The 27,252-nt window shown below is 39.3% G+C and overlaps 1 protein-coding gene across 5 annotated transcripts in view; it reads right to left on the reverse strand.

Moving 5' to 3' along the window:
- Nucleotides 1-6,990: 6,990 nt before the first annotated feature.
- Nucleotides 6,991-27,252, reverse strand: part of LOC111259193 (tetratricopeptide repeat protein 39A) — a 32,018-nt gene continuing 11,756 nt past the window's right edge. The window contains exons 1-13 of one of the 5 annotated variants that reach the window (XM_086967786.1): nt 19,978-20,014; nt 19,659-19,791; nt 14,127-14,231; nt 13,819-13,894; nt 13,386-13,514; nt 12,833-12,960; nt 11,078-11,177; nt 10,122-10,299; nt 9,631-9,850; nt 9,222-9,336; nt 8,440-8,619; nt 8,063-8,292; nt 6,991-7,836 (exon numbers count right to left, since the gene is read on the reverse strand). In XM_086967786.1, coding sequence (XP_086823912.1) covers nt 7,605-7,836; nt 8,063-8,292; nt 8,440-8,619; nt 9,222-9,336; nt 9,631-9,850; nt 10,122-10,299; nt 11,078-11,177; nt 12,833-12,960; nt 13,386-13,514; nt 13,819-13,894; nt 14,127-14,231; nt 19,659-19,791; nt 19,978-19,999 — 1,848 coding nt within the window. In that variant the 5' untranslated portion in view covers nt 20,000-20,014 and the 3' untranslated portion in view covers nt 6,991-7,604. Of the gene's footprint in view, nt 7,837-8,062; nt 8,293-8,439; nt 8,620-9,221; nt 9,337-9,630; nt 9,851-10,121; nt 10,300-11,077; nt 11,178-12,832; nt 12,961-13,385; nt 13,515-13,818; nt 13,895-14,126; nt 14,232-14,551; nt 14,596-18,936; nt 18,972-19,658; nt 19,792-19,977; nt 20,015-27,252 lie in introns of those variants that run through there. The other 4 variants (XM_086967785.1, XM_086967788.1, XM_086967787.1 and 1 more) reach the window with 4 other exon arrangements.

A 27,252-nucleotide genomic window follows, 5' to 3' on the forward strand; every position in this document is an offset into this window, starting at 1 on the left:
GCCATTATGTAGATTTCAGATAGAACGCCTTGAGAATAAATTGAATTTCTGCAAAAATTTGATACTACCTTTTTGTACAATTTGTGTGTTGATGCTCAAGATGCGCGATCGGAAAGAATGGCCGATATGTGATTTTGTTGCTACTGTTTTTGTATTCCAATGCGAACGATGTTTCTCGTAGTGGCCGATTAATTACAGAAGAAAGCTGACGAAATTATTACGAAATTTGAATAGCCATGATTATCCTAAGTAGCCATCATATCGCTAAGGAGCCAAACATTTACCACGGATCTGTTTGGACCATCTGAAGAAGGCTGACTGCCAACGTACTCAGCGTTTAGATGACGCACGAATTGACGCAAAAAGATCTATTCGGTCACTTTCCTATTTGGAACACTAGTCAAAAACACAATCGAGCCGTTTCTAAAATGGTTGAGAGAAAAGGATATCATGCTACGATAATGTCTTAATGAAAAAAAAATACAAGTCAATGTGCTCGACCATCTGTAGTAAAGCCCAGACTGACTCGAAAAAACGTGGCGCTATGTATGTGGTGGAGCTGGTAGGGAACATTTTGAGCTGCTACTTTTTGGTAAAACGATCAATTCGGGCATTTACTGCCAGCATCTGACAAGGTTACAATAAGCCGTTGAAGAAAATCGACCGGAACTAGAAAAACTGTCATCTTCCACCATAACAATTCCAGATCATACACATCTTAAGTTACAGAATCTGAATATATTCATCGTGTAACCCATTCAATCTCTGCAGAACTTTCTTAACGGCATTGATTTTGCTTTAATGGAGGGACGCGAAAACCACTGGCCACAGAAATTGTATAGTGAAAGTCAAAATTATGAAAGTAGAAGAAAAACGGCAGAGGGTCCATCGATCAAAGTGGCGCATATTTATATTTGTCAATATTATTTTAAATATAAAAAGTATCTGCTTTAATTTTAGCTTATAAATGGTTAATACTTTTTTTGACATCCAATATAATATAACCATAACGGCAATACTATGCCAGGAAGGACTCATTTGCATTAGTGTCGCGCTGATAAACGTATAGATGCAATTGTTATTAGTAGTCCATGTAATATTAATAGTGGGTATCTCAAGAATAAGTCGAAAGTACATTTATCAAACTCTCTATTGAAGCAGCACTTGTTTTCTTGTGTTTTATTTTTAATTGGAAAGATAAATAACAGCATACATATAGCTCAGGCCCATATCGTTGCTACTCAACATCTATCTAGAAAACTCACTTCTTTAATTTACCCTACGTTCTAAGCTTGAACATACTTGTACATTCAGCGCGATACTCGCACAACAGTGTCTGTAGCTGTTGCTATACTCAATGCTTTCAATGTGTATTTCTTGTTTGTCTGTGACTGAGTGTACATGGACGTTGTGCTTGACGCCTCGTGTTTCACAAAATGACTAGACCAGAAGAAAGAGCAACGTAAACACATCGTCTGCTTTTCTATTGCCCGATATTTCTCGCTCTCTCTCCTACTTTTCGTCATTATTTACTTTTACTGTTTCTCTTATAGTTGAAAGAATCATTGCTTACAGGGTAGAGTCAGCGAACGCGCCATTCGGAGGACCTAAGGAGCCCCTAAAACACATTTGTTTCTTAACGCCTCCTTCATACGCCGCCGTGACTGCTGCTGACCGTTTTACCTGCGATCCAACTGTCTGTTGTCCTCTTCACTACCTTGAAAGTATCAGGACGAGCCGGAACATCAACAGTTCGAACATGAGCACTACGAAATGTTCTCAGATAACAGCAGAAGCAGCAGCGGACCATATTAAAGGAGACAAGCGAAGGTGAGGAAAGAAAAGGCGAAGCGGGAGGAACCTGAAAAGGAAAGAACATCATGAAAAAGGAGCAGAGGAGGAGAAGAAAATAGCTGTAGAATATGTGAGCAAAAAGGATCCAGTCAGCTAAGGAAACGTAGGTAGATACGCACACGTCCACAGGCCGTCGTTGTCCTCCTCGTCATCAGCTGAACTCGTCGTCGTCATCGAACCGCGCGACTATCTGGCGCCAGCGTCGACATCGACACCAGCAGAGCAGTAAGAGAATCGGCAACACCTGAACCTCCCGACTGACTCCCGAATCTTCATCGTCCCTGTTTAACTCGCTGTCGCGCTAGTAGCGAACTGACACGGCAGGTCTACCAGCCCACTGCCGCCTTAGGCCTTGGCTTGCTGTGAACCGTACGTTCAATGTGAGATGTGGTCTAAGGGGTATTAGCCCTTGACCTGTTCGCCTGTACTCGTGATACTGAGGTAGGCTGGGCTGCTGTTCATCGTTCCTCCGTGTCGTCATAGTGATCGTAGTCGCCTTCAGCACAGCCATCGACTGCGACTACATCACCACGGCCATCATCATCCGCATCTCGATCGTTGGCGGTGCTGATAGGAAGAGGCGTAATAGTGCACGAGAAGATGCAGCAGTAGATGTGTGAGGAACAAGGAGTGTTAGAGTGTTTTTCGACCTCATCGACGGTTAACGACCAACACGCTTCGCCAATGCGGATTCCTGTTGACGCTTTTCGTTTCTTACGCATGCAGATGCACAGGAAGAGAGCGAAGGGGAAACAAGGCTTGGGCCTGAAGCGCTATCGCGAACAGAAACGCCAATAACAGCACATTACGCGCACTCTACCAGCAGGTAGACGCTCGTTTCTAAGGCATGCTCATGGCGTGCTGCCGTTCCCTTAACTGGGGGTTTGGGGGGGGGGGGAGCAATAGCAATAGGCTGACGAAACGGTCGGCAAGATCTGATTGCCCCAGCGCCCAGTAGAGTCATACATTTGGTTGTATCCGCTGTTGTATTCCTTATCGCGTCGCATCACTGTAGCGCCTTGATGGGTTTAGGCCCGCGACAGAGGAGCGGCGGTATTCATCGTAGTGACGGATGATTGCGTCGAATATGGGTAAAGAAAGAAAAATAAAACACTCGAAAGGAAGAGCTCTTATTGGCCTGTTATTTCTGCGGGCTTAGTACTGGTAATTGGAGGTGATACCGATATTGTCACATTCTACGCTTCATCATAATGTGCTGTATATTGGTTCGGCGTCCGTAAACCAATTTTTTGCAGAAGGAAGCGAACGCGTACTAAATGACATCGCAATCACTCATTACATATTTAAAAAGCATTTTAAGATGATGTGCTTCTGAATTGACAGATACGCCACCTTAATGAACTGAAGAAGAGTGTGTTCAAGACTGGGTTGGATTTCGAATTGTTGAATTCAGCGAAATTAAATGAAGATTTATTTGTAATCTTTGTAAGATTATTTATAAAGAATGTTCATTCTTCCCCTGTTTTGCTTCTAGATAACAGTATGGTGCCCACAAGCGTACGCTGCATATCTTAATGTGACGTGAGTAGCAGAACGAGTCTGGTAAATCGTTAATCGGTTGATGAGATAGCTGCAAAAGGACACTGGCCAGACGAAAGCCAACCGCAGTCAGATGAAAGATACCAGTGAATGTCAATAATTGATACTTACAGACGCCAAGTATCTTAGAATCGCTAGCGGGTAGAGTGGCGGGGAAACAAAATTTGCATGTTGTTGTTGACCAAAAGGCGGATCTTTATTAATGAAAACCAGGTAACAGTATTAGCTTCCATCGCGCTGGCTACCTATAACGTCTGCAATCGATAGCACTTATCATAGACACTTCCCATGTTGTGTAACGCGGAGATAGGAGAATCAGGGCCATTGTACACAACGAAAGCCTGTCATCGTTTGATTCTGTATCAGGGAACTGATTGTCTATTAACGAGTATACTCAAATGTTCGCTTGGGTGGATCTATGCATCAGCTAAAAAAGATCCGTTTTAACAACGGTGTATACATTATGCCATAAAAAAAGACCTCGCGTACGGTTTTTTCTGCTAGATGCCACCAACGATATAACGTGGCTTACCTTGAGATAACTAGCGGTAATGAGCCTACAATGTGACATTTCCGTTGAGAGGCTTCAGTGGTTACATGGGAAATCAATAACTGGAGAAAAAAAAGAAGTAAATATACGTTTTATTCAGGTAGATAAGGTCGGAAGTGGTTCGAGGCTCACCGGACACACTTGAACATGAACCGGGTTAAAATGAACTTAATTTAAAATACCATTATAGGTCTGGCTGATTGACTGTGCCCACACGTGACGTAGAATACTCAACATTACTACTCTCGGTTATTGTCTGGGCTGAAGCGCCATTTGGCCCGGTCATCCCCAATCCAAGTCGGAAGTTGACATGCACTTCAAACGTACAACGAAGGTGCTTGCGCACAAACAGCGCATTATATGCTTTCGATAGGTAACGTTTTACCTTACTAGGTTTAGTAATAACAAAATGGCACTTTAAAATCTGCTATAACTTTAAGAATCGGATGCATAGGTATCAAGAGTACAGTTGCCCAATTAGACTGGTATACTAGCTATTATTTTAGTATATAATAAATTAATTTGATTTTATTCTATTGTTAAACACTTGTTTGGAAACTCTGGTTGATTAAATTTCGCTAGATACAACAGACCCCGAAAGGCAAAATAATTTCAGTCTTTTAATCAATAATATCGGGATGTCTGTGACTCATAGTAAACCTGAACAAAATAGGGAAATGTACAAAATACGGAAGCACTATACACAGCATTTGATCGAATTAAACTAAACGCATCAGCTGAACTGGGGGCACCAGTACAGCTTGTCTAAATTTTTGGCGGTCGGAGTTCTATAATGGCGAAGCGACCTCATATCGCAAAGGAAATAATAAATCGTCTAACCTTTTGATCCGCCCACGCGATATCGAGCTAGAATGAAACTCCGTCCACTTTGTCAAGGACAAAAACAATTGCTCGACTCCTTTTCGACGGATCTGAGACATTACATATATCATACTGCAGACTGATTGTAAGTAATTAATGGCGGTTATCAGCTAAGGCATATGTGAAAGGGGGAGAATTAGGTGAGAGTAATTTTTTTTACATAACTTTTCGGGCTTCGAAGTAAAACAACCGTCTGCACAAGTTTGAGGCACAGCGAATGACTAAATTGACTATCGATCGAGCAATTTGGGCCTATAATGCACAGAAAGAATTACGAAAAAAAAAAAAGAGAGCAAGTCGTCAAAAATTGATTCTTGCTGCCATTACTCCATAGCGAATTCGAATCCATCTTAGTTGTCAGTGACGCTTAAAACAAACGATGTCTGTTAAGCTGTTATTGTGCCTAAATGCTAAATGTTAGCTTCTTCTTTGGCGCTGAACTCGGAATTACTTCGGAATAGTGAGGCTTGTAGACTTCGGCAACATGAAGCCAACAAAGATAGACAGGTCCAGCTGTGTGGGCATAGCAGTTGCGTAGACGCGTTGTGTAAAGAGCTATGTTGTGCAGGTGCATTGACCTCAAGATCTCTAAGAGGTACCTATAGCCTGCTAGATGAATAGGGACTTTTTGAAATACTTTTTTTTTTTTACAAATAATGTTTGTAAAAAAGAAAGTATTTGTACCAATAGTCAGACTTCACCGATGATTTATGACAACAGTTTCCCGTTACCATATCTTTATCAGCTCATAAATATATGTGTAAAGGTAAATGACGGGTAGGAAAGCTTCTAGGCAAGTAACAATATATAAAGAGGGTAAAGATACTGCCAAATCGTTATATGACAGGTGGAAATGCATTCCTATAAAGCAAATCGCGTCTCACTGCAACACATCTAGGTTCTACATATATATTATCTTACTATAGTTACGAGATCTAGGTAATGCTGCTTAAGGCACATTAGCAGTAGGCTACCCATGAGCCTGACTTGCACACAGTCGGCCAGATTCAAATCGATAAATGTTATGGCGTAAAGTCATTAACACGAGCTACTTAGTGACATATGTATTTTCTCTTTCTAATCTATTAAACATACATAGAAAAAGGCAAAATGATTATATATTATGCCCAGTCCAAGTTTTTCTCTTCAGAGATATAATAACAACAACGCCGCACTAATTATGTGTCCCATTTTGTCGAACTGTACAATTAGAACACAATCTATAACTAGGACAACGGATGGACTATCGTATATGATGTCCATATGAAGCCTCCCTTCAATAATCAACGGAAAGCATCATGTAGCGAGCACCGTATCAGCCTTTGCCGAGGGCTACTTTCATAGTAATCGATTGAATTGGGATCCGCTTACTTTTTCATCCCCCGTTGCGTAAATGATTTTCTGTATTAGCACATGTATATCAATCTTCGCGCCTCATGATGACTACTTTGAACTGAATGGTTTGAGCTTAAGTTCCTGAGCTTCAAAGTGTCGGGGTGAATGAAGATCAACGAAAAAGATGATGGCTAAAGGATAAATCAGTGCGTTCGAAAAGTAATCACAGTCTGTAAATACCTTAGGAGTTTTGGCTGAAAAAAGGAATTTGAACGTTGTCTGTTTTTGCAACCTCACCTATATATATATTTTCAAGTGGTTTGCAAATCTTGTACAATCAAATGTTATTATAATAAAATTGATAGATCGTCCCATATGGGCACTATGTCAAAACACAAAATGTGTGCAATCATTTTCTTTAACACGTTACAAATGACAGTCCTTTTTGTAGTTCTGAAGTGGCGTCTGAGTTGGAAATGTTTTGGATGTGATTAGGTTGTCTGATTAGTCTGTACATACACAGCATTGTAACCAGAGGGTGATCGAAGTATGCAGTAAATGCTAAATGAAGGCAAATGCCAATACATTATGTATTGTAGTGCCCACACACAGACTACACAATGATTAACCATTAGGAAAAAGTGAATTCAATAATAAAAGGGACTTCCCCTTAGAAACAAAAACTGTTTATTAGTACGAGACATGGGTAATAGGTTCGAAACCTGCCTCAGACACGTCGTCTGAAGCACCATCTACCTAACCTATATCGGTACCATTTTTACAAATGCAACCCAAATAATGCACATTAGTTAAATGAATATCTAAACCATATTTATTTATTTATTCATTCTTCTGTTAAAACACTTCTATCAAATAGCATCAGTACTGAAAAAAATAACGGCATATTTCTCACTTAGCTATAGAATATCAGGTCATTTGCATAGGGAAGAAAGCACATAATACGTATTAGCGCAAACGGAAGTTGACCGAACTGACACAAGTTTCAATTCACGCCTACCTAAATCGTCACCGAAAATAAAGCGGTCATTTGGTTAACGTCCTAGGCATTTGCCTCTGACGTTGGATTCGCTCGGAGCTTCCGGATTCATGTCACATCTAATGAAAGCAACGAGTTGTGTAAAAATATACGCGTTTTTATCCTTTGTTTATTTGTGTGTAATACGAGTACGATATCGGGAACTTTTAACGTGCTTTAACTTTTGTCCTTTACTTTCATTATCTGTTGGTAAACATGCGGAAAACTAGAGACCGCCCGTTCTATTGTTCGGCAGAGTTATTTGTAAATATTTGCACTTTTCTCTAAGAAAAGAACCTGTTTAGATCACATTCATCTGGAGGCTCGTAAATTTTGTTTGTCTTGGTTCAACGTTATTCATTCGTCTAGTATTTGAAAGGAATAATCTTACAGCGATCCCTTCTGATCCCATGGATGTTCTTGGAGCAACTTTTTGACCTGTTTGTACGCTGAATGAACCTTGAATGATACTGGAATGCTTAGCGGGAAACTACGGTATGCCCTGGTAAGTTTGATCCTTTCCTTAGCTTCTTCAAGAAGACCACGATCAATAAGTAGTAGGCCAAGTTCCAGCGATGAGAACGCTGCTGAATGGATTTCTTCTTTCAAAACCGGTCCCCTACCGAGTTAATAGACAGTATTTTTAAATTTGACTTAACGTTTAGTTGAGCATCTTATATCAGGTAAAGATCTCAAATGGGTAACGTTGGATGTTCGCTTCAAACAGAATTTAATAAGGTAAAATAAATTGAACATGCTATACAGAGTTGTAGATTGCATGTTTCGGGTGTTTCTTTATTTTGATTACTTTTAAGAAGTGCCAATTAGCAGGTTGGTCAACCTACTGTTCAATAACTTCCTTGAAAATTTCCTCGGCCTTGTCTAGTTCTTTAAGGTAACGAAGCAGAACGCCCTGCATGAACCTGGCTAGACACCAGTCCGGTAGATATGTCGCGTCGTGATCATAAACCGGTTTGAGACGCGTGACCTCATCCAAAACCACACGGTATGCCTTCATAAGGGTATCGTTGTTTTTGGAGAACATGTTGAAGTGGCCCCAAAGGTACATGAGCTCCTGAAGTTCGATGGTCAAAAGCAAGCAAATAATCCGTTATCCTGAAAAACACTGGTATCGCTCCGGTGCATAATTGCAACGCTGATCCTCGCTGCGCTCCTATAACAAACAAACAAACATATTTGTGTATATACAGTGGATACTCACATAAAGAGGCAAAATGAGACGATTCCTTTCAAGGAAGGTCCGTGATCTCATCGAACAGAACACCTCGATAGGAACAGTTCGGCCAGCAACCATCCTACACTTTGACGGGACTTCCGACATGGCCGACGTTACCGTCGCCAAAATTTCCTCTGGTACGACGTGATTGTTACTCTCACTTAGCTGTTAATCCGCAAATGAATAGAAATCTCGATAATAAAAAAGGTTATTTATTTATTTTACTAGCACGCAGATTCGATTTGAAAGCAAGGCCTAAGAATTTTGATCTACGATAACAACGTAACTGACGAAAGGCTGAGCAGAAAATTATCGAACGTTTAACTTATTCTGCTGGGGAGCTCAAGAGCATTGTCTGTTAACGACGCGATGGAGTAGTAGGCAATTTCGAGAGTGGCTATTAGAAAAGCATGATTTCATCAACTAGTCACTAGCCACCTTAAATATGATAGCTTTTTATTATTATTATTACTGTATTCAAATCTCGTGAACCGGTTCAGAAACGGTTATCGAGCATGTTTGGCGTCTACTTAATTCGCAGGTTACGAAAGCCTCGTTGGACTCGGGAGCGTCCAGGCGAGGAGAACTGGGTAGTTGTCTCGCACGTATAGGTCAAAACATAGGCGATAGGGGATTCACGCAAGGAATTGCCCGCAGCAAGCGAAGCTAAAATTAGCCGTATGTTGCCTAAAGTTAAACAAAGCACAGCTTGTGTTACTCTAAACTAGTCCTCAACTAGTGTGCATTATGTAGTGTAGTATACATACGCCCCTCATATAGGTGCATGCTGCGCGAACATATATGGCAGTTGCATTTGACCAGCTGCATTTTTCTTGTAAGGCCGCTACGGTGGCATCGGCCTCATTCCACCGACCAGCGAATCTGCGATGAAGGACAGCCAAATTATCCATTAATGTAAACTACAAGAGTAGAGAGCTCAGCAAAACAATCATTCCGACATTGTCGACAAAGTGACTCAGCTGTTTCGACTTCGGTCAATTCACACTGTCATGCGTATTGTCTTTGAAGTGCACCCTAACAAACGGTTTTTTTTCTCGGAAATCGTGAATGTTGCATTATCCATATTTTGCAGGACGTATGTATCGATTCTACTGATGAACGCAACCCTTTTCTAGGGTGATTTTGATCTAGGTCTGATCTATGTGCAACACTCACGCGTATAGGTAGGTATGGTCCCAGTTGAAGAAAGCATCAAACGGAATGTAATCATCCATGACCTTATTGGCAAGCTCGAACTTTTCTATAGCACTTTCTATTCGGCCATTGATCTGGTGCAGGCGGCCCTCAAAGTATAAGCCTAGCGCGGCCTGAGGAAACCTAGTCGTTAGTTTTTCGACAGTTTTATGGATAAGCTCAAAATCCGCGTCTCCATTTCCTGCGGAAGGATCAGAAAACATAAAATGAGATTGTTAGCTAGGATAAAAGAGTTGTAAAGGTCGATTTGCCAAAATTGTAGTCGAAAACACTAACATGCTCCACATAGTATTGACTTGAGTAGAACGATTGAAAATAAGGCTAAGCGCAGCATGCAGGTATAGTCTGTGCAACCTTGAATTAAGCCACAATCAATGTAGAATACAAAAGAACACTATCCAGATCATTTAATGACAATTACAAAAAAACTACTGAGAAAAGTAAAAAATTACCGAAAATGTAGTAGAGATAAGTCTGGTAAATGAGGAGCGCGCAACAGCTCAGCACAGCCATGAAGCCTTCAAATGATTCTACCTGTTCCATTAACAATCGTTCGCCAGTAGCTTCATCCCCATGAAAACCTATGAACTCAAGTAAGTTAAGTACCTTTTGGGGCAGCGAAGCTATGATCTGAAAAGAACAATAAACAATAGGCCTATTAATAAACAAGTGTGTACTTTTTCTTGAATAATGCATTTATTTAATTAATCTGTGTAATGAACGCGATGGAATCAAAGTCCCGAGTACGATAGATGGTGTCCATTTAACCCCGATATTTGATATACGCTGCGAGCTGAAAGGTGGACATACATGTGATTTTATTAAAAAAAAAAAGTTAGAGAAGATTCTGTCAGATCTATCAACTTGCGGGAAGTTCAAGTCTAAGGAAAGTAAACAGGAATTATACTATGGTAAAAACTCCGTAATCAGATTCTTTAGACATATGTCTAACAAACGGCAAGGTGGGGCAAAGTCGTCTAACTTTCAATAATAGAATAGCTTTCAATATATTGGGTAGGCTAAAATAATTATACTATACTAATATCAATTTCAAATATGTTCTATGAAGACGGAAATTATTTGAGAGTTTCAAGGTTGAAGTTAGGAGTTAGGAAGGCTAAGATGCTTCGCAGAGTAAACTAGAGATCGATGAAGTAGATCCATAGAAGAATTTCCTATGACAATTTACAATGTTTTATAATGCATAAAAGCATACGCTATCATCTAAATGAGACCAAAAAACGTGTCAAAATAGACAGCAAGATAGTTTGTCAAGGCCTACGCCAGTATTGTCGAGCAGGATAAAATTACAATGAAATAAGCACTTGGAAAAATTCATAAACAAATCCGCCTAAAAGTCAGTCCCAAAAAATAAATAGAGCCTGAGCTTTATGCTTGCGCTACTTACGAGATTGTAAACTCCAACACCAAGCATAACGCCGCTTTCAAAGTGAATCTTTTGTTCATTCTCGCCCCAGCTGCGTTCTTTCAGAATAGCTATGCATTCCCTAAAAAATTTAACTTGGTTAGAAAATTAGAAAGAGGATCAGTGAGATGATAAATAAAATAAATAGGTGTTTTAGTATAAATAGGTATGTGCACGCTAGAACAGTAGGTCGTTCGATAGATCGCAGAATAGAATATACTTTTAATAGATTTCAGGGGCTTCCGTAGTTTTTATTATACACGTAATATACGCCGGCCAGTGTTGCCAATGGATGACAACGCGCTAATGTTTCTATGATGATATTCTCTGTAGAAGCTGAAAAGCAGTGGTTACCAATTCATCACAAGCGCTTTTGTATGCTGTAAGGCAGGCGAGAAAGTATTCATATATAGTTGTGCAGTGACGCAAACCAGGTTAGCGCCACATTAAAAGGCTGTCTGGCAAGCAATAAAAAGCAGAAAGAAAATAGTGTTCAATATAGAAATCTCTGATTAACGCACAACAGGAGGGTAACCATATCAAAGTCGTGATTGTGGATAAAATCTAAATTTACTAACGAATGCAACACTTTGAAAATATCTGCCGCAATAATCAATTACGTGGTTACTGACAATCAGGTAATCGAAATTCGGCCTAAACATAAGAATTTTTGAAGGAACTTTGTGGAGGTTTGACTAATTACGCAATAACTAACCGCAGCTATATAAAGCCACCAAAACTAAAGTCGATGCTAAGAAATGGTGACAAAGGCCGTATCGGGAGCGACGCTATGTTGAAATTCAACATGAGTCAGGGACTATCGGGTGTGAGCTTATAGTGTGGGCGATACTCAGATAGGACATAGGCTAGAAATAATAGAGGCTCATAAATAAAGATGGTTAGCGAATTTTGTAGTTGATATGGGTAGGTTGCGTCCACTGAATTCGCACGCGAAATGGAGAGCAAGTAAGTTGTATTCAAAATAAAAGAAAAGCGTCAATTTGCTTTCAACTTGGCGTCTTGTTTGTTTTTGAACCTGCGCGGGCTGGCTGAGTAGTCTGGAATTACACAGTGAGCAACTAATGCCCACTGGAACATACCGTTGCCGCGAACGGCTCAAAAACTGCTGTATTAGCGATGATTGTGAATGTCAGTTAAACGACCCTCTCTTCAAATCGCATCATCGTTGACAAATCTTTTAAGAATCACCGACAGTTTTAATCTATTTACCTCTCATTCGTAAAGTAAACAGCCTCGGGCCGAGCACCGTTCCAAGAGTACACTTATACATTACTATTATATATAATAAACGGCAAAAGATGTTGTTGTGGAACCAGGGCTGGTTACGCTGCAGCGTAGAAAATGCTGAACGCCGCATTTTGTGGATCTAGCAACGTATAGAGATTAATTTAAGTGTCGTTTCTAATCCTACCGCCTTTCTCATGCAGAGTACGATCAAGTTAAAGCATTTTGGCTTTTGAATGAAAATTGGTAGTTGAAGTGATCTACGTTTTGTCAGAGTTAATCAGAGGTCCAATGCGTTCCTTGCGCTTTCCGTTCTCTGTGGCCATAGATAGCGAATTCGAGAGTAGTTATCGTCAACACAAAATTTCTCCTCCGTCCTTGACTCAAGTTATAAGAAGTATTTGTTAATTATTGGTGCAGATAATATTATAATAAATATTCGATTTAAAAGCGTACAACAGTGAGGCATCTGTACGTTATTGAGCTACCCACTTGAACGCACGATAGCAGGAACGAAATTTAAAAGCGCCATGAACAACCGATAGAAATGAAGGGTCCTGCAGCATCGTTAAGATCGACTCAGCGAGAAGGGTGGTACCGTAACACAATTCGGCATGTACCTGCAATTTTAAAAGGGGTGTCCTTCGCAGTGGTTTCTCTAAATTTTTTGGCCTGAGGCGCACTTATATTTTTGTTACTTAGTCATTTAATATAGACTACCTGTGTGGAGTGATATGTTTACCGCATTTCCAAATTAGTTTCCTTCGTTTTAATATCTAAACCAGACAGACGGCGGCCGTATTACTGAGTAGTTGAACTGAATTTTATTCAATTCAACTGAACTTATAAAAAATAAGTAAGTTCAGTTTTTGTTTTTAATATATAACGATTATTTGACATCATATCGTACATCTATGTTAAATCTTATTTGACTTTTCTCATATGTAATCTTTTCTTCTCAACAGATTTATCGTTGAGCTCAAAAGCGCCGACTACCGTCAAAGCAGAGATACAGTTATTACGATGGTTTTCAGATTAAACGAACTTGCTCAGTTGTGTAAGAGTTATAATTTTCTCGGAGTATGATCCGGTACACCATTGACGACTGTTTACGACGGCCATGACAAAAAGTGGATGTCTCAATCAACGCTGCTACCGCCTTCTCTATATCCTCCTGTAACTCGACAGCAATGACACAGGTAGGTAAGTATTGCAAGCTTTACGTAATAAACTATTACAGAATAAATAGAACTACCCCCGTATTATTACAAGGAAAATACCGTTCTGACATAGTCTGGTGACATGGTGAGCGTCGAGTATTTTTAAACACGCAATAAATGAAAATTAAGCAATGCCTACAGGTTCTAATTAGCACCGAATAAAACTGTAGTGAAGAATATTATAATGATGTATTAAAAACAGAACTTACGTACTTGCGTGAAGACTATCCGGACACATGCAAATTAGGGTTCACTTACCTTATGTAGGGTTAGGCCCGCTCGCAAAAACATCACGTGCGCATATGCCATAGCATGGTACACGCTCCTAGTACGTCTGCAATAACGAGTAGACTTCTGTTGTGTTTAAATACTTTGTGAATGGTTTAGACGCAAGATTTGTCATTTTATAGAATAACAAACAAGAAGAAGATGAACTTATGTCTGTCATGCTCGCTCTCTCGCTCGCTGCTTTGATGTCGCCGCATTAATTCAATACTCGTTGTACTCGGATTAAGTCACTTTCTATTTGACTATTAGCAATAGAAAGTCATTTCGGTATCCGTTACCTTTTGTATAAGTCGTCAAGCACTTGAGTGATGTCGTTACAAATAATTTTCTCGATATATTTGAGCGCCTCCTGGACGGCTTCACCAATCGGGACTGTGGCATCGCTGGAAAGCAAAGGAAGACTAGCATAAATTCCCCTCATCTGTTGACGTGGTGATTAAATTTAAGTCAAACCTCTCAATTGAACAGCACGAAATGATCATCTGCATTTTCTCTCGTTAGCACGAATCAGCACGATCTGGTATAGGAGAATACGAGTCTGTAACGTCACCAGGCGAGATGATCAGAGTAGAAGTAAAAGAACCGGGGCGGGCAAAAACCTAACCTAACGTAACGACAGGTCCAAACGACTATAATGCATAAAACGTCAACGTGCAAAAAACGGTCGGGTTATAGGGCCAGGAGGCATTCTAGTTGTTCCTACCGGGCTAAACGTTGCTTGTAAAGATGCATGCTATCGGAGTCCAGGTTCAGCCTATTTGGGTCGCCTGAGTATTTCTCTGCACTTTTGTCAGCGTATGTAAAACTCTAACAATATAAGCTGGCCTACATTTTTCAAAACGGATTAACCAAATTGCATTCTATGAACATCTTCTATTGACTATTCTTGACACGCTACGGGACTATGTGTTTCGGACATAAAGCAAATGAAATGCTATTGATGGCAAGTTGGCGGCTTGCCCTCAAAACAGTCTGGTAAGCTCATATATGTTTGTCAGCATTGTATCATCGTCATTACTCTCCCACATGGCCAACGTTGTTCCCAAACGGAACTGCCCGCATAATAGTTGTCATACAGTAGAGATGCATCACAGACAAATGCAGCACATTCGATCATAAATTATTATTATTAAGCAGGAACAATCGAGCCATGGATAACTTCGCTCGAGTCAAATTGGCTTCAGAAAGTAGCGAGTATGTTTGTACATTTCCCCCTAAACTCTCCAGCAATGTATAATCTATAGATTTGTTTGTACTTGGGACACTGACAACAGTTTCGATTATAACGTGCTGAATATAGTTCCACTGATAAAGACTCTCTCTTGTTTTCCATAGGGCATTGTTCATGTAGGTATTTGTTATGTTACACACGGACAACGCAGTGCGGATGCTATCATAAGCTCCTGCATTAATAATTCCGATTGACAGGCAGCCTTTGTTTGCCGCTCAGATTAATAGCTCCAAACCAATAAAATTAAGGAAGCGATTCCCGAACGTTATGTCATGTAACGTTATGCAAAACGGCCGTGTCGTTGATATAACGTAGCCAGTGAAGACAGCGGCCAGTCGCATCATAAGGTCCCTGTGCTATAAAACGAGCTTAGTGTCCTGAGCACCACCTGTGCCTAATCGATCGTTTTTAATCATGAATCGTCTTTTATCCATGAAAGGATGCCCCTTGGAAAGGCTCTCCTTGTCCGATGCTCTAGTAAATCGTTTTTAGTCTATTAGTTAGTACGTAAGCAGAAATAAGAAGTTTCTTGAAGAAATAAGTTTCTTGAAGAAACTTTTCAAACGTATTGGTACCCGTGGAGCCATTTCAATAGAACTAATGATACACTAGACGAGTTCGTAGCCAGATGTACGCTCACCCTAGCGTTTCGCCTACTACATAGTGTCCCACAATAATTGGCATAATGAGTACATTTACATATCATTATGTAAATGTACTCAAGGCAAATCTTTTACTAAAAAAGCCTGTTTTTTTCTCTAAAATGTATATTATTTTCAATGTCTAAACCATTTGACTCTCTCCGCTGAAGTATGTTAAAATAAAACAATTCGGCTAAGGTTCCAAATTCACATGTGCTTTATGGGTCTAATAGGTTATGACAAACCGGACACATCGAAGAACAAAAAAATCTACCTATGGAAACCTTCAGCCACAAAATAATAGTCAATAAGAAAAAATCAATTTACTGGCTTGTCGGTGAGCTAATAGATAATAAGAATGATTTTAGCAAAGAGACTGCTACGTCCCAGAGGAAGTCAAAGTAGATTCGCAAACCGTAAGAAGGACAAATGTAAACAACCATTCGTTCGAAAAGGAATGATAGGCCGCCACGATCTGAACTAATATTGATTCGAGCCTCTATGAGTCATGAGCTGTGTGGCGACCAGCCATGACATTCATTGTGTTAGCACTCCACTTCTGCATTGCGGATCTTTTCTAATGGCATTATAAAGGCATAAGTTCGACAACGTCATGAACTCTTGTCTCATAGTTAATTTGTGAGTCTCCACTTGATCTGAAGTATTGGCACTGAATACGTTTCCTCTCTAGGAACTTAAAGTGGAATACTGAAATACTAAAATTGATTATATAGCTGAGGATGAAGGGTAGTAACCACCTCAGATTCATTGTCGTCTTCCTCATTATTTTTTAAATGGTAAGTTTATGCAGGTAATTGAGGTTCAGATGTCGTTTGGATGTTCTCTGTCGCGTCATAAGCTTGAAATAACAAATAATAGTGATTTATCGCTCAAAAAACTAATCAAGGAACCATCATTAAATGTGAGTTCTACAACGTTATAGAGATTTATATAGGCGCATGGTAGAAGGTGCCCAAAGCACATATGAATAATAAAAATATCTACTATACGAGAGGACAAGGCATTCTATTCCAGTGAGGATATTATATATATCATAAAAAAATAATTACTCTTGTTTACAATGGCTGTGTCGTTGGCGAGATTTCAAGCAGCAATTCTCGGTTTATATATATATTTGTTTTTTTATATATAGTGGCAGTTTGTTGAATTTGTACAATATCAAAATTATAACATAAATAACAATGCCATTATACATCAAATATTACACCAACCGCTTTCTTCACCAACCAAATTTACTTTGGTGGTTTAAAAGATTCTCTTTGATAATTTTTTATTTAACTCTGGCTTCGTTGCCGAATTTAATGTTGGCCACATTCCTTAATTGTAAATGTGATCGAATGGACTTTACCTTAGAAAAAATTCTGTGAAAAAATTTACCTTATCTGTAAAAAAAAAACCTGCCTTAAGTCCAATAAATTATGCGTTCACCGCGCTTCTCCTTTAATAACTGCAGCACTTCGAATGAATATCGTGTTAGCATAAAATACCGCCTGAGTCCAAATTATCTATTTTGATTTCAAAGTTATTTAACGTATCTCTGTAATGAGAATTGTTTAAAAAACAATTTGATGACAGGGCTTGCGCAGAGTTCGCGCTGTAAAGTTACTTTCGCTACATAATATAGTCGTCTGTGAATGCCATGAAAGCTCTAATATGCCAGGGTACAGCAGTCTCATCAACCCAGTTGGGTGGATGTGCGGAACAACTAAGGACACGATTTTCGATACAAAATCGCGTTGCAGCCTTCCTGTGGTCCTTGTAACAAAAATACGACGTCTCGCGTGGCCGTTAGGTTGAAATCCTAAATTATCTGAATTCCATGGCGCCGATTGCCGAGGTATTAGTGTAGCAAACAGCAAACAGTATCGTAAGGAAGGTCCAACTGTTGCACTAGGCAAGCACCTGAGACGTTAAGATTCGCAAGTACGTCCTGAACTGCTGTATCGACGAATCCTTTTGTACGAAGTCTCGGGAACTGCCTATGCAGCGTTGCGACATATACAGGCCCGGCTATTGTTAACGTTTGTGCAAGACTGTAAAAAGAGGGTCCTGGAATATGGAACCTATTTGTCGTGTTGTGTACTATATCGCTATAAACATTGGCCTTTGTAACAATCGCTTTTGTGGCGAAGGTTGATGATAACGATTTTCCAACTGAAGTGCACAACCAGAAGTCTACGATTCCCCGCTGGCTCTGGGTGGGTCGGGCAATATGCGGCCAGCGTCGTTGTTATCTGAAAGCTGGGATTTGGCAGTCGTAGATGTGCTAGCACTGTTGAAATCCCAAAATAAGGTGCCTTGGAGATAAGTAAAATTATAGTAAACGTTTACGACATTTTATAATTTTATTACGATAAAAGCACTGGTGCTGCCCAGGCGCAAAAAATATTGTACCATTTATGACAAGGATACGTTATCGGAAGAAACGGCTTAAAAATGGTTCTATCAGTTTCGTCCTAGAAATTTACACGTGAAAGATGCTTCTTATAGCTTTCAACGAATTACTGAAGAAGTTGATGGAATGAATGCGCAAGTTAGCAAGACCAACCCGTAAGTAGCCATGGTATCGCTAAGGAACTGAACATCGACGATTAAGCGGTTCGAAGAAAGCTAGTTACAAAAAGAACTCGAAACTTGGATGCCGCACGAAATCACGCAAAAGAATATGCCCGGTTATAATAAATCTGCCAAATTCTACAAGAATGCAACGACACCAAGCCATTTCTAAAGCGGTTGACTACGGATGAGGAGGATTCGTTCTCCATAATGACAGTGCCAGACTACATACATAACTATCTGGCGAAAATAGAAAGAACTTCAATGAGGAATTCTAGTGCATCTTCTGAAGGACATAGATCATGCACTATAACACTATCTGTCATTTGTTTCGCATTCTGCAGAACTCCTTTAATGGTATTAATTCAATTTCAATAGATGGATGGATGCAAAGATCATTTGTTACAATTTTTTGCGCGAAAATCTCGAAAAAAATTTAGTAACGTTATTATAACATATGTTAAAACACTTGTTTCAGCTTTGGCTTCAAAATAGCCAGTACTTTTTCTACAACCCAGTATACATGGAGTGGTACGATAGCCGATGCATAGCATCAATAATTTTGTTGCTCATTCCGCTTTTCATTTTTACCGTCGTATGCCTCGAAAGGTTATCTTCCTAGGATCTCATATAATTTACCTTTTACTGCAGATATACATTCAGACATACATTCCAATTATGGTCACGTCCGTTCAGTGAATGATGAATGATTAAAATAACTTCAGAAGCAATGCCCAGTTGCGAGGTGGAACGTCTACTGCATATACTTTGTCATTAAGGTACACTGGCGTTTAAAATAGTTGACATTTTGCTACCTTACGCTGTTTCCATGAACAGTCAGTAACTAAAAGGATTTATCAAGTAGATTCTTTAAAACAAACGTTGTTAGCACTTGCTCAGCATCTTGAGCCAAGCTTCAGTTTACATAGCTGCTATAATATGGACACTTCGTCATATTTATGAAACAACTATGGAAGTCCTTAATGATTAATATCGCCACAATAACTTTCACTTTTGTGAAAATGAGACTTAGATTCTAAATATTTACCGGCAAAATTTGTATATTGTTATTAAGGCAGCGCAGTCTGTAGACGTGATGATACCATCAAGATGGGTGTTTCCTTCAATTTATCTTATAGTCGTAGTGCTGATACGCATTTCGCCTCGCTACTAACAGGCCACTATTGTTCTAAAGCCTTCGACAGCTCAAAAATCCAGATTAGAATAATTTCCCATACAACCTCTCAGTTAATAAACAACTGCTGAATAAATATATTGCTATGAAAATTCGTAGTCGATTTTTTTCAATTTGTAATGCTGAGTCTTAGTAAGCACATAATATATCATGCACAGGTACATACATCATGAAAACACAGTACCTCCTTCGTTCGCACATTATCTTATTGTTAACCGAGTGGTCGCCTATTTCCGGCGGATAGTTGAACGTGATTCCCTTCACTATGTTACAGAGTACCTCCAGTTCGCCTGAAAACTCTAGATACACAAAACAACCTATTCGAGTTTTAGCTGGTGCATGCTAAGATAGACGACACTCAATTGGAAGACGTCGAACGTTTGCTGGCAACGTCAAAACATATTTAAAACAATAGTTTTTCCTTAATACGTTCTCACACTTGGACAAATGGCAGGAGTATCAAACCGACTTGAAATTTCCCTTACCGTCGCTTCCATTGGTGGACATTGCACTCGCATATACCAACGGAGAAAAGACCGAATTACCTTGCGCTGAATTTTGAGGGTTCTCCAATAGTAGTGAGGAACTTTAACGTGTCCAAGCTTCGTGAAAAGACGTTGCAACAAAGAGATACTAGACCATCACCAATTTAGTGACCATATCGACGATATACCAGCACTGGACGTTATTTTGAATTTATATTTGCTGTTAAGAAATGAGGGCACAACACTCATGGCAGCCTGTCTACACGAGCAGTTCTTATTAGTTAAATTATTTACTAGTTTCGATGTAGATAGCTACTGTGCAAAGGAATAACTAAGTTGTCGTTATCTACCGTTCTCCTCGTATTAAGCAGGATACCATTACCACAATAACCCCTGGCGGTTGTGCAGAACACACATGTATTTACGCAAAATGAATACAATTTTTAACTGGAGATTTTGTCGTGAACGTCTAGGTCGGCGACTAAGGTCAGTTCCCAACACTAGTAGCACAGACCTTCGCAGGTATAAAGCCTTGCTTTGCAGTAGCCTAGGGCATAACATGTGCCACATGAGTGAATTTATGCTGTTTCGATAATGCAGCAGCTCTAAATTACTAAATAAATCTTAGGAGATAAATTGTTACTAAGGCAAACAATACATTCTGTCCGTGTGAAATCGTATATGCATTCATCATTTGCTCACACAGAAAGATGCTCATTTTTTCACTAAGCGATAAATCTTGTTTACTGAAACAATTTTTTTTTTATACGTAAGGTCATCCAGAACAATGAATTACTTACTTTATACCACTACATATTTTCCACAAATCGGTTCTGTACACCAGGAGATATAATGGCTGCAGATAGGACATAGCAGTCACAAGAGTAAACCGTTGCAGCCATCGGAGCTGGCAGTCAGCTTCTGTGAGCACGAACGCGCGTGAGATTAATACGTTGTAATGAACAAAAAAAGAGTAACTCTCAGACTGAAGTCGCTTATTTAACGCTTCGCTCATGTTGCACAGAGCGATGTACACTATATAGTTCGGAAGCAAAACTGTCACCGTTACCGATAGCTGCGTTAACTGTGGAAGGTCAAATTCCTTTGAAATATGCTATAACCAACTCCAATTAATAGAAATGAGCCTGCCTGCTCCTTCGCGATATATATAGTTTAATATACCGCTATGCTTCTGCTATACCTAAAGTATACTTAGTGCAGAGGCCATATGAATAAACAGCCGCGCAACAGCATCACCCCCAGTTGAAGTCACAATAATCAGCGTAATGTGTTAAACATCTAAATATAACTATCCATTTTGGCTATATATATATATATATATAGTGTTGTTTTTATTTTTATAATAGATGTGCATGATTCTTTCTTGGGGTGATGCCAGAAAACTGGCTGACTTGTTACCACTAACAAGACTTATGTACTAAACATTTTTAAATGCCGCGGTATAGAAGGTGAGCACAGCTCCGAGGCGCGTATGACAGGTGGTCGTGTTCCACTTGAAATTATACATATTTAACACAGTTATGTCGGTAGAGGGACACTTCCACAAGAGTAAACTGCACCGGCGGTAGTGGGTGTCCCACCATAAGACCAGCATACGTACCTTGGTACAGGGGATCAAGTTAAACGAACTTTAAGGGCGGCATGTCGGATTTCCACTTCTTCATGAAACTTCTGCTCGAGAAATCCGAGCTTGTACAGTTGTACAACGTATGTGCAATGTCGAACTGTGCGCGTAAGCAAAAGAGGTACGGCGGCCGTGACTTCTGTTACAGAGTTCATATACTTCTTGTTGATGAACATTTGTGCAAAAAACGTATAGAGTTACATGTAGAATTACACAAAAACCTGTCGGTATTGCAAAGATACATATAAAATGCAGATGGTTATTCAGGATATCTATTGGTTAATATACTGCGGTCATTATGGTGTAATTGGTCACGTAAATACTATTTTATGAACTGGCGACTATACAAGCTCGGCATCATTTTATAATTCTATAACAGACATATTACGAAGCTGTCCTGAATTCGATCCGTTGTTCCCCAACCTGTATCTTTACCTATATCACTTCAAAGAAACCCTTCCATTTCACTTTTGTATGAAAACCATTACCTTTGCCTATTGAATAACCAATTCTGGCTATTGGTTAATTTTGAATTAAGGTTAAGCGTAGGACTCATTAGGAAAACAGATCTTCTGCATAGGTTCAGAGTTTACCGGTAACGTTCAACACAAAGGGATTTCAATATAAAGAAATGTAATTTGCTATTTACTGAAGGGGATACTCATTAAAAATCACTATTCGTGTGCTAGTACGACATGAAGTATTGCATAGGCGATCAAATCTCTCTCTGCTTATAGTTTACTCACAAAGTAATTCTACATTACATTCGCAGTTATTTCTTTTATTGGTCGTTTATCAGTCCGTTTACGAAATAACAGCCACCACACGCAAATAAATCAAAAAAAAAATGTATCTGACTGATTCAGGTAACCGACCTTATTTGCGGAAGCCAACGCAGTAAAAGGTCCCACTTTTTTATTATAGTTGTTTAAACGTGATGCGTAATTTTGAAGTAATCTATACCCTGACGGAATCTATATAGTTGCTATAGCATGCTCTTATAACCTATCCAGTGGGTTGATCGTCTACGTTTAGCGGCACTTCTTCAGTTTTTTTGGTGTGAATTTCTCTACAGCTTCAAATTAATGGGGTGATGTGTATACGTTAACAACACTAACCATTAATGGTCATTATGTTACATTTAGTCCACGTTAATTAATCCAATAATGAAGGAAGTGTACGGATAACGGAAAATGATTGCGTATTTGCTATAAACAATCATTACGTAACATTACAGTCTACTTCTTGTCTTCACTATTTCACGAGAAAAGGCGAGTTTTAGAGCGTCTATTCAGTAGAATCCGGAAGCACATGATTGAACCTTAAACGAAGATGTAAAAATACAAATCAAGAATTAAAGGAAACAGAACAAACTGAAGTATCCGCCAGATATCAGCTATATGTCCTAAAGACAATTCTGGTCGCCGTATCAAGTCTTTTTAGGGCCAAAATAGTATCGGCGCACCACAAGTGGCGGCGCTACTGTTGCTGATCGGTTATGAGCGCCAGTTAATATCGGCCTAAAGGGAGCACTTCTTAGTCTGACGGTCACCTTTCGTGGATATTATTTTGTAGCCATAGCGATTGCCAACAAGCCCTTTCCCTTTGTGCAGATTCCAACGACGAAGAAATTGCCGGTAAGCTCAAGATTTTATCATGGGAATATATAAGTAGATCTTTCGTATCCTTGAAGAAAAAGAAGTCGAAAGTGGAGCAACCCGGTGGTTGGAATGCAGCGGTTTCTTTAGGTACGAATTGTACGCCACACCATAGGGGTAGGAAGCGTTAGATACAGTGCCGGGAGCTGAAACAATAAAGCAATTTTTATAGATGTTGCGCAAGACTGGATAGCAGGTACACGTTTGAATCAACGACGTACTTTACTGCCACTATCAAAAATACGCAGGCGTCCTCCAGTTAAAGGCTATTCAGCCCGTGTCCTTCCGAAAAAGCCATTGAATATTAGGTGGATGATAACGGTCGTTGAATGAATTTTTTTTACTCCTGCTTTACGAAATATATACTATGAATGAAACAGCACAAACATTATCATCTAACTGGAAGAAATCTCTTAACGAGGTAGCATTTCCTACGAAGATTGCATTGAACTTATATATACAGCAAGTTACGAGGACTTTTAGGGGGCAGAGAAATAGAGCCCCAGCAGACCCGCCTACTTAATTACGAATTAACTAATTCAATTTAATGAGATAATGAATTTATCAATCAAGTATTTACTCATCTGACATATGCTTACTCCGAATATCCTGTATTTTTCTATAATTCACATGATTGGCCTCATGAAAGAAAGGTACAGCAAGAAAAAACATCTCATAAAAAAATAACTTGCATACAAAATAACTTCTATTTGCGCTACCGTTTTCGATCGATTAATTTGAACTTTATTTTTGCATATACGGGTGTGAGAGTTTGTCGCACGGTGTCAAGATCTCGGTATTAATACCTTTCAGAAATAGAAATGAAGCAGACGCTTTTCAAAATGTGATATTATGAAACAAACAATATGGCTGGAAAACACACCAGCTACCAAAGGTGTAAAATGTAGATATGACGTCAGGATCTGCTCGATGATTATTTAAAACATGATGACTTTTTTCCGGCCCCTGGGCAATAGGATACTGAAATATTAGGTTATTACAAACGAATCCGGCAGACTTGAAAATTGAATAGCTCTTGCTCTACGCGCAGCTAGCAGACAAAATTATAATAACTGGTAAATACTCCAGTCTAGTGAAGATCTGTGAGTAAAAACTGGTTGAGTTTACTCTGAGAGAAATTAGTTCGAAAGGAAAAACACGTTCTAGTGTCTGAAATTAACGCTCAGGGCCCAAGTTTTTGTTCGTCAAAGGCCACAGCGTTGCGCTAATTCGTCAACGATTGGTGGAGACGTCAGGCAAGAAGGCCTCAGCAACCTTTGTGACTCAGGCGACGGTGCGGTACGTGAATGAGGGAAACGTTTCAAGAATGGAGATTGGAGTACTGAAGATCACCAGAGTATTGACTAGATGTCGAGACTTGAAGAACAAACTGCATTAGATTACTGCAATAGAAGAGCACTTTCATGAAAGTAAAATTTGAAATTCAAGGGCCCAGTCGACCAAAGCTGGCACTTCACATGTAATACTTTTCAGGATTATAAACACAATACTCAAAGTGCGAAACCGTGAAATGATTCCAGGACAATTCGGGGTGCATGCGGTGTATTCCATGTACATTTCGTGGAACTTTAACTAACAAAATCAGCCCGGAGCATACCTTCGCAAGCGAAACATGCTTAAATTTTCACCGCTAGCCAGGAAAACATCAGGCCATGGAATAGCACCGCCCTGAAGTGAAAAAAAATCATTACTCTAACTCACCTAGTTCCAAAGCCGTCGGATTCCCTTATGATAGCCAATAATCTGTCTTTTGCATTGTCGGTCTCTCTTCAATAGCGAATAGCAAGATTTGTGTTGCTATCGCTTGTCTTCCATTTTTCATTATACTAAAAAAAAATGTAAAGTATACATATAGAGAGCTAGGACTAAAACAGGGATCGTTCATATTAAATCCATTTAAGGCCGTACATCACCTTGAGATAACCGAACAGTGAGCTACTTGAGTAAACAATCTATTAAAGAAATTGCTTCCTCGCATTGAAGCCAGTATATAGAAATTTCTATACCGTGAAGCGAGAAACAGCGATTCCAAATAGCTTTTGAGTTCCAAAATTGCGATCATGATTGACATCATTCGAAAACTAAAATTAACCACCTTATAAAAACGTAGACCACAGTGTTATGCAATTCAAATGTTCTTCAATTTATAAACTGAGTTTCGTATTTGGCAGTAACCGATGAACACTGACTCCGCTCAAAAATATGCCTTAGTGTGTAACTTTCATATACGATCTAAAGACAAAAGTTCCGCATAGAGATCAAATTCACCTGGCCACCGAGGCTAAGTAAAATTCAGTAGCAAAATAAACCAGCCGTCACGTATATTCTGTCCATTTAAAAGCATTACATTCATTCGTAATTTTATGAAGTAGAACAAATGTTTGTCTTAAGTAACGTTAGTAGTAAAAATTTAATTAACATTAATCATCATTTCGAGATACCCAAGTAAATAAATTTATTATATGCAATTTTACGGAATAACATATTTCGTCAGAGAAACGCATTAGAGTTTAGGCGACCTCGAAATAAAAAAATAACTGCACCTGAAAGTTTATGCCAGTTGTCAGTGGTAAAAGTTCCTTGACCATTATACCAATCACAATTGTCAGGTACTGGCTCTTGCTGTGAGAATTATAAATGCAGTGTAATTGGTTTAAAGAACTACTCATGTGGTCATAACCCGAAAAGGACAGTCATGTACATAGATGACGTAGTGGGTGATTGCCTAAGAACGACAAGCGTAATTAATGAAAATCATTTGATTGACCTAGCTTCTCAAACCCAGGTCATATGGCTAAGCTTGACATAGGAAGAAAACAGGTCAATCTATTGCGATTGAATAATGTATATATAGTTTATTGTGCAGTTATGCTGGTATCATCTGAATTGCTTAAGCCATTTATCAAAACATAGATTTTTGATAGTGCTTCCAACATCCTTACGATCGACTTCAACGGCTCTGTCACGCTTGAAGGAGCTAGTCCCACATCGAAAATGGAAGACACACCTAGTTGTTATAGCAAAGTTACGACGCCACAGGGGCGTATTAGAAACCCTAAAGCATTGACGTCTTAGACTCTGTTCTGATAGCTGTAAAGTCCCACGAGTCCACTTACCTTCAAATACTTGCAACAGCATACACTCATATATGCTCTATGCTATTGAATCAACTATCTGCTAAATAGTTCTTTGTGATTTAGTTACACAATATACAGTTGAGGAAACACCTTAATTGAACCACGTGAATATTTTAGCGTGGGCTATGTTGAAATAAACCACCGGATAGTACAAGTCCATCCCGAATGGCACATCAGCTCTCCTTAAGTCTATGTTAACGTTTAGTTGTATAGACAGGACTTTTCACGATTCAAGGTCTAATCGTAAATGCGGTTTTACAGTAGAGTCGAAGATTGTTGGACAACACATTGAATTGTTGGATACAAAAAGACTTACATAAAAAGTTCAAGCGTATGACAACTCCATCTCCAGGATAAAGGATTATAAGCTATAATCTCCATTTGTTCCATCCCAGATCGAAAAATAGCTTGCCTTTTTTTTTTCGAAGTGCTTCGTTAGATTGTACACACGTGTAGATCCCTCGATACACGAAAGTTATTGCGTCAGACACGCTAATGCTTTTACTGAAGAAATCGCTGAACTTTCATAGTAAATAGATGCTTTCAAACCTTAGTCTACTTCGATCTATACTACGGGAGCGCTTGGTAACAGCTCGAAGTGTCAAAGGTCTTTGTTTACCGACGACATTTTTAACGAAATTAGTGCATGATTTGCTAAAAACGAAGCATCGGTACATGGAAGCGATCTGATATAAATTACTTCAGAACTTCACGTATACACACGTTCTACTTTTGCTTAAAACAATATAGTACACAATTCTATGTAGTACACCCGCATTGAATAAAGCGACCAAAATGCACTAAAGTGAATAAG

The sequence above is a fragment of the Varroa jacobsoni genome, unplaced genomic scaffold (assembly GCF_002532875.2).
Source record: "Varroa jacobsoni isolate VJ856 unplaced genomic scaffold, vjacob_1.0 scaffold_304, whole genome shotgun sequence".
In the NCBI taxonomy this organism is placed as follows: domain Eukaryota; kingdom Metazoa; phylum Arthropoda; class Arachnida; order Mesostigmata; family Varroidae; genus Varroa; species Varroa jacobsoni.